Source organism: Anopheles darlingi, chromosome 2 (genome assembly GCF_943734745.1).
Source record: "Anopheles darlingi chromosome 2, idAnoDarlMG_H_01, whole genome shotgun sequence".
Lineage (NCBI taxonomy): Eukaryota > Metazoa > Arthropoda > Insecta > Diptera > Culicidae > Anopheles > Anopheles darlingi.
In genome coordinates, this window is record NC_064874.1 from 47,634,403 (window position 1) to 47,641,902 (window position 7,500).

The 7,500-nt window shown below is 49.6% G+C and overlaps 4 protein-coding genes across 4 annotated transcripts in view; 1 reads left to right on the plus strand and 3 right to left on the minus strand.

Moving 5' to 3' along the window:
• Nucleotides 1-1,315, minus strand: part of LOC125958285 (RUN domain-containing protein 1) — a 3,029-nt gene extending 1,714 nt beyond the window's left edge. Inside the window, exons 1-2 of the mRNA XM_049691543.1 lie at nt 1,169-1,315; nt 1-1,101 (exon numbers count right to left, since the gene is read on the minus strand). The exon at nt 1-1,101 is cut by the window's left edge and continues 997 nt beyond it. Of these exons, the coding sequence (XP_049547500.1) occupies nt 1-944 (944 nt within the window). The 5' untranslated portion in view covers nt 945-1,101; nt 1,169-1,315. The remainder of the gene's footprint in view (nt 1,102-1,168) is intronic.
• Nucleotides 1,316-1,549: 234 nt separating this feature from the next.
• Nucleotides 1,550-3,185, minus strand: LOC125958484 (zinc finger protein 430-like). The gene is made up of 2 exons (XM_049691703.1): nt 2,110-3,185; nt 1,550-2,031 (listed from the first exon to the last, which is right to left on the minus strand). The coding sequence occupies exons 1-2, from the start codon at nt 3,144-3,146 to the stop codon at nt 1,782-1,784; spliced, it is 1,287 nt and encodes a 428-aa protein (XP_049547660.1). The 5' UTR covers nt 3,147-3,185; the 3' UTR covers nt 1,550-1,781.
• Nucleotides 3,186-3,456: 271 nt separating this feature from the next.
• Nucleotides 3,457-6,107, plus strand: LOC125958306 (DNA-dependent metalloprotease SPRTN-like). Its single transcript, XM_049691577.1, has 3 exons — nt 3,457-3,573; nt 3,638-4,094; nt 4,190-6,107. The coding sequence occupies exons 2-3, from the start codon at nt 3,693-3,695 to the stop codon at nt 5,999-6,001; spliced, it is 2,214 nt and encodes a 737-aa protein (XP_049547534.1). The 5' UTR covers nt 3,457-3,573; nt 3,638-3,692; the 3' UTR covers nt 6,002-6,107.
• Nucleotides 6,029-7,500, minus strand: part of LOC125958468 (zinc finger protein 569-like) — a 1,992-nt gene continuing 520 nt past the window's right edge. Inside the window, exon 3 of the mRNA XM_049691701.1 lies at nt 6,029-7,500. This exon is cut by the window's right edge and continues 17 nt beyond it. Coding sequence (XP_049547658.1) covers nt 6,104-7,500 — 1,397 coding nt within the window. The 3' untranslated portion in view covers nt 6,029-6,103.

The window sequence follows — 7,500 nt, forward strand, 5'->3', positions numbered from 1 at the left end:
TGCTGTTGCTCGAGAAAACGCTTTTTGATTTCGGCCTTTTCGTTCGTCTGCAGAAATCCAATGAACCGTTCCAGGTCCTGGATTTGCGTCTTCAGCTGCGTGACCAACTGCTCCTTCATCTTGAGCGGGTTGACCAACTCGTCCAGGGCACTATCGACCTGCTGCCGCAAGTCCTCCGAGGTGAGCTGCGGCAAATCGAGTTCGTTCAGATTCAGATTGATCTTTTTCTTGATTTCTTCAATGATAACCTTCTGCTTTTCCAGCAGAATTGACTGTGGCAAGATTCCGGCACCCGACTCGTACGCATACCGCTCCAGATCCATCAGCTGGGACTTGAGCTGCTCGATGAGCTCGTGTTGCTTTTCGCGAAGGTTTTCCACCGTTTCGGGACTGCGGTCCAGGTTGGCCACGATCTCCGGAATGTTCTGCTTCACCGGATTTTGCTGTATTTCCGGTATGCCGAGGAAGGCGAATTCCTCCAAATTTTTCAACAAACCATCCCGTTCATCCGGTGGTGCTTCGACGATCTGTCGCAAGCGCAGCTGTACCTGCGCAAAATGGGATGTTAGTGCGATCAGATTCGACGATAGGACCTCATGTTCGTCCTCAAGCGATCGCAGCCGTTCCTGCTCCAGCAACTCCCGGTGGTTAGACGCTTCCTCCTCCTGCTGGTCGATCGTGCTTTCGTCCGTGAGTGCATGGTTCGATTCGGAGCTGAAGGCGGAATCGAAATCAAACTCATCCTCCGACGCGTTTCGGAGCGCGTTAGCGGAACGATCGTTCTCTACGAATAATCCGAATTTTGCCTGCTCGTGTTGCGTCTCTTCATGACCATGGTCAGCAGCAATACTATACTCGTCCTGGTCCTCATCTCGTTCGCGCTGCATCTTGCCCGAGGGTGGGTCGGGCTTTTGCGCTTCACTGATTTCTATATTGATGGACATCGTGGACCACCACCGGGGGTTCGCTAAGCGCACTGCCCTCAAACTGCAACAAAAAGAATCTTAACACTGTCCGGTGTCCGTGCTGAGTTTGTCCTCCGATTACAGCAAACTGGGCCATTCATCACCATTGGCCCCTGTCCACCTAGAAGACAGCTGACTAGGAGGAGAAAATGCAATCCTTGTACGACGTTTGATAGTTTTCCCCTGCCGTCCAGTTATGCTACCATATGCCCGACCACCACCCCAATCGTTGGATTCTCTAATGCTGTGCTTTAGCAAATGATTCACTTATCGAATAGCGAAGGAAATGAAGAGAAAAATAACCTTTTGAACCATGTTTCACTAAGGGCACTAGAACTTCAATTTGCCATTTTTCCTTCGAACACTCGCCTGGCTAATACCTATAGTGGCTTTTGACGTCGTCCTCTACTTGGTCATTGCCTTGCGTATATTGACAGTTTTTCCAAAGTTTTCCCTCTGTTTCCTTGAACGGCACATGCGCGCCGTACCGTAACGGATTGTGTGCATGTGTGCTAGTCAACCACGTGCAACGTGTGCTGGCCTGAGCGCGATAAGAAACTCCAGAAGAAAGAGCACTTCGGGGGTTCACTAAAAATGTATACTGTTTATTGTACTCTGTCCGAATGAATTAACCAGCATGGGAAATGGTTAAACTAATCTGAATATTACATCTATCACAATGATTTTTCCGCGTTCCTCGTGGTTTCGATTGAGTCAACAGGTGTTAACTTCAGTGCTTTATGCACGTTCCGGCCTGTGGAACGATTTAGACGTATTTACCGGACAAAGCAAAGGATCACGGAAGCCATTCCGATGTTACGCCTCTGGTTCTTCAATTATATCTACGTTGTACTCTACTACCAATCTCGACTGGTCCCGTTGGGGATCTTCATCCTCACCCACGATTTCCAGGTTGAGTGAATTGTCGTCACTTTCCGCAGTTTCTGTTGGGCAAGCTTTTCGCTTCGTATTTCTGTGTTTCGGGACCTTCTTCTCGTACAGTTTCACCCCGGGAAAGCTCATATTGTGTTTTCGTATCTTGTGCTGCGTTAGCATGTAGTTAAATCTGGAAAAAAGATAAATGTACATTCAATCCATTATGCATACATTGGAATGTATGGGCTCGAGAGATTCGCTTCCATACCTGTACCCTGCACCGCAGATTTCACACCGTAACCGATCGCCGGTATGTTTCATCTGGTGATGCAGCAAGTTACTGGGTGCGATGAACTTTTTACCACACGTCTGGCATTGGTGTTTAAAGGCCGTTCCTTTGTGCCTCATCATGTGGCGTTGCAGCCCTTTGCGCCACCGGAACTCTACCTCGCAGAGACTGCATTTGAAGATTTTCCCTTCGTGGGCAGACTCCACGTGCATTGTAAGATCACGTCGCAGTTTGAACTGCTTCCCACAGACATCGCAAGCAAATCGTCGTTCATCTGAGTGAGTCTGTAGGTGGTTCTTTAGCTTCGAACTCGTTTCAAACGTTCTTCCACAGAGATGACATACACGGTATGGGGGTGTCTCCTTTTTCCCCCGATTCGCCGCCGTGCCTTTTTGCTTCTTTTTCGGCTCTTCGCTGGTGATTCTGTGGCTTTCGACCAACTCGATATTGATAGTACTTAGAGCATCTGTTCCATCTTTACCATGGTCCTCAGCGTCAGGAGAATTTTCCAAATGCACAAAATAGGTTACATCTTCCAGTTCGCTTTCTGCGTTCTCGTCGACGACAATATCGAGCCTGCTTGTTGGACTGCCGCTTTCCAGGTAAATGCACTCCGTTTCTAGGGTTTCTTCTGCGATCGCCGTGTCCGGAGACTCCGAGGCCGGTTCTGCTTCGCTGCCGATAATGTCGTCTTCTGTTTCCGCCGGTAAATTTTGCTCATCCGTATCCTTGTTGAAAATGGTCCGTAGAAGTAGCTGAGCCTGAGAGCACTTTTCCCAAAACCGTGCTACGATTCTGGCGCATTTTCTGCAGCTCACACAGACGGTGGTGGGTAGATGGTTTGATTTCGACACGCCGAGTCTTCCACCAAATATGCTATCCAGCGAGGTCAGTGTGGCTGGATCATTCTTTACATCGCTTTCCTGGCGACCGCACAGTCTGCAGTATGTTTGTTCCCGCAACATTTCTTCAATCTTTCCGCGATTTATCACATTTCTCCGTGACCTCCGAGCCATTTTCGCCAGAACAACAACAAATACTACGCAAAAAAAGGGCTACAACCCTGTGCCGTTGTTTTGGTTTTGAGGTTAGAAACTTGAGTTCGGGGAACAGTGTTTTGCAAGAAACTTCGCGAATTTCGTTATAAAGAAAAGGGCGATAAGAACTAATTAGCAACCTTTGCAAATCCCGCCATCGTGCTCGTCGGAAAAGTTGGCCGAGAATGTTGAAAACCTTGGAAAGCTGCGCTCAGATCTACAAAACGAACGAACAGAGACGAGGCTGAATCCACAGAAAAGGATTCAGCCTATTGCTTTTCACTTTTCTTAAACGGTTCGTTTTACAAGCTCCGGGAACCAATGAACCAAAGCACAATTAGCCCCACAGAATACAGAAAGCTGTGGCCGCGATCCGGGAGTCTCGGAAGGAACCCATCGGAAACCGGTAAGTGTTAAGGTTCGCGACTCTACAAGGATCTGTTGCACTAACGATCGATTTCTTCGTCCAGCTATCAAGGCATTTCGCCAGTTCGTCGAATACAATTCTCCAGCCACGCAGTAACGATGGGCAGGGACAACGATCTTAATAGCACCCAAAACCTGGTTCATCCAGAGTGGGAAATCCTCGATCCGACGCCGGACATATACGCCCTGTTTCCCCTCTTCGATCGTAAGTTCTTTCAGGGAAAGCTGGCCTGTGTGCAGCTCGAGTGGAGCAAAAAGATGTACAGCTGTGCCGGTATTTGCTACCAGCGGTCGAATCGCTTGGGTAAAAGCTGTATCATCAGACTAAGCGAACCGCTGCTCAAGCTGAGGCCGCGTAAGGACCTCGTTCAAACGCTGCTCCATGAAATGATCCACGCCTACTGTTTCGTGCTGGGCATCCGCGAAGGCAACGGAGGGCACGGGCCGACCTTTAAAAAGATCATGAACGGAATTAACAAGATCGCCGGCACACACATAACGGTAAGAAACGGGACTGTTGTGGAATGTTCTTACCTATTTGACCACCCCCCCCCCCCCCCCCCCCCCTGGTTGTTTTATTTCCGCAATATCCGTAGGTTTATCATACATTCCACGACGAGGTGAATGTGTACAAAACGCACTGGTGGCGATGTAACGGGCCCTGCCAACAGAAACAGCCTTTCTACGGAATGGTGAAACGCACCAGCAACCGCAAACCGGGGCCCAGTGATTTCTGGTGGAAAGAGCACCAGCTAACCTGTGGTGGGGAGTTTACTAAAGTCCGCGAACCATCGCCAAAGCGTAAAAACGCAAGAAACAAGGAAAACGATGGGGGATTCTTTACTCCAGTGCAGAGAAAAGGGCCAGATAATCGCATTAAGAGCCACAGTGTCCGCAGTCCGCAGAAAAACGTGATATCCAACTACTTCGATAATTCCATCTCGAAAGGAACGGGTGGTTCTGGGAATGGTCCTTCATCGAGCCGAGCGATACCTCCTTCGAAACCCACCTCTGCAGGGCCACCCAGTACCAGTAGCTCCGTCCCTCCAAAGAAACCTTTATATACTCCTGGGGCCAGACCCAATTTCGGTGGCACAACTCTCGTCGTACGGAAGCCCCCTATTACAGTAACACCCAAAACAGAGAAGCCAGCTACTACGATTAGCACCGAACCACCATTAACCCGTCCAGCCTCGGTAGGCAATTTACGTAACGTGAAACAGTTCAAGGATTTATCCAGCAGTGATGATAATGCAAGCCCGGGCCACAACCAGAACCAATCCAGCGCGGTGCCATTGTTTAGCGGGCGAGGCTTTACGCTTGGGTCATCGTCCGGTTCCTCTACGGGGATCCAACCGAGAAGTCGTTTGCTGGATAGATTCCCCGTGCCGACCAACAGGCCGTCGCTACCGAAAAAGGCACGCACGGAGACAAGTACGAAGGGGAGCGGGCAGCCCAGTGCTGAAGTCATCGATACGATATCATTGTTGAACGATTCCGATGAAGTGTTCGATGAAATTGATGTTACGGAGGTCGCACAAACGGTAGCAAACATAAAGAAGGAGCACCAGGATGCTATTAAGCGGGAAATCCAAGACTCGATCAATGACGAAGAGGTGGGCGACGATGAGATCCTGCTGATCGATGACGAGTACCATGATGAGCTAGCGGACGAAGATTTGGCCTCGATCGACGATTCTCTCCTCGATCGCTCCGTCATCGACGATTTGTTCAATGAGAGCGATGAGCTTATGGAAGACTTCAATCGTACCAATGCGAAAGTGAAGATCGAATGTCCAGACGATGAAATCGTCCGATGTCCAACGTGCCTAACGAAGATGCCGCGTGGAACTGTTGGTACGCATCTGGAGCTGTGTTACGATAACATTACCGGTAGTGGACGACCGAAAGATACCCGTAAGGAAGATAAACCGACTGATGATAGGTCGCAGACGATACACAGTGTGAATCGGCCCTCTACCGCGAATGGAACCCCAGTACACAGCGATAGACGGCGGAACGAGAATCAACCCTCTACCTCGAGAGCAACGCCAGCACAACGAGATCGGAACAGCAGCAATCTTTCAACGTCATCCTCTAACACCAGCTTACAAGAAGCCAGTCGACAACTGCTGCTAGACTGTGGCTATACTGAAGAAGACATTCGTCTCGTAACCGACGACTTGGAGGACAATCTTCCAGCAGCAGACATGGGCTCACTGCGTCATCAGGTCCTGCGAGACAGTGGTTACACGGAAGAAGAGATAGCCCGCGTCTTGGATGAAACCGATGATGACGATGTGATTGAGATCGGTCCGGTGGATGAACGGTGCGAGTGCCCAAGTTGTGGTGTACTTGTACCAATTTCCAGTATCAACCAGCACCTTGACCAGTGCCTCTTCAAATAACGACACATTTGTTACGTTTGTCTGTTATTAAATGCATTTACGTTTCGTATGCTTCGCATGATGATTTATTTTACCCATTGAACTAACCCTCTCCCTACACTCTTATGCTCCCCGCTCCTTATCATCATTATTCGTCTTTTCTCCGTTGATCTGACTTATGACGGTGGCACCCACCACCGAGTCTTTCTGTCCTTCGTTATCACCATCATCCGATGTTGCCGGTTCGCGGCCATGCGTTCGTAGATGAGTACGTAAACTGCTTTTATTCGAAAAACATTTGCCACAGTGTTGACACATTTCCGGCTTCTCGCCGGTATGCGTAGGGTAATGGGCTCGCAACTGCTTTGCCGTCGCGAACAACCGCTTACAGCGATCGCACTCGTACTCCTTGAAGTGTGCCTGCAGGTGTGAGATCATATTATTCACCTTATCGGTGCCGTATCGATCGCAGTGATTGCACTTGTACTTTAGCGGTTCGCGACTAACGATCGTGTAGTGCTCTAACCAGGAACGCGTCGGCCGGTAGTTGTCGTTCTTGGCGTGCACTTTCATGTGCAGTATCAGGTTGCACGAGGTATTGAACTTTTTCGGGCACAGTGAACACTGGTAGCTACGTTCCTGGGTATGCTTCTTCAGGTGCACATCGTACGACTCGATCGTCTGCAGTACCTTCTTGCACACGACACACTCATAGCCACCGTTTGCATCGTGGCTAAGTTCGTGGTTGCGCAGCTTATTTGGATGGTTGAACACTTTGTCGCACGTCCGGCACTTGAGGGCCGTGGTGTGGTATTTCATATGCTTTCGCAAGGCATCCTGCGATCCGCACTGTTTGCCACACTCCTTACAGTGAATGATACACGGTGCACCGCCTCCTAGGTGGTAAAATTGTGTGTGATAATATTTCCCAGAGGCATTACTGTATCGCCGATCGCAGTAATCGCATTTGATCGGTTGCTCGTGCATCTTCAGGTGGGTGTTCAGCGTTCGGACTCGCGTGATGACTACGGTTTTCATCACACAGCGCTCGCAGGTGTACGGCACGCGATCCACGTGTGTGGCGAAATGATCCAGCAACGCTTTCTGCGATCCGAGCGATGCACTGCAGCAGATATAGCACTTGTAATCCCGAAGCGTCGGACCATCTTTGCGCTTGTGTTCTGATTTTGATAGTTTTCTTCGTTTGGACCTTAATGGTTTCGGAATACTAGCGGCTGTTCTTTTAGTAGCTGAAGAATTGGAGATTTTAGGACTCTCTATCCGGGAAGCTTCATTATCACTCTCGTCGTCCGAACGTCGATCGTCTGTTTGATCTGAAACGATCGAAGGAGAACGGATGGCCTGGGCTATCTTAATCCGAACGCGACTGGAACGACGCACGATGTCGACGGATTTCTCTTGGGGGACGTTTAAACGGTTCTCTTGTAAGCTAGGGGCCGTTTCCTCGTCAACACTGACAACGGAATCGAACGGATCGTGGACAAGCTCTTCGTTTTCAG

Excerpts from the sequence above, each read along its gene's own strand:
- LOC125958484 (XM_049691703.1), bottom strand. The coding sequence starts at position 3,146 with ATGGCTCGGAGGTCACGGAGAAATGTGATAAATCGCGGAAAGATTGAA. Across the intron at positions 2,032-2,109 it reads ATCTGCGGTGCAGGGTACAG|ATTTAACTACATGCTAACGC; the intron begins GTATGGAAGCGA and ends TCTTTTTTCCAG.
- LOC125958306 (XM_049691577.1), top strand. The coding sequence starts at position 3,693 with ATGGGCAGGGACAACGATCTTAATAGCACCCAAAACCTGGTTCATCCA. Across the intron at positions 4,095-4,189 it reads TCGCCGGCACACACATAACG|GTTTATCATACATTCCACGA; the intron begins GTAAGAAACGGG and ends CAATATCCGTAG.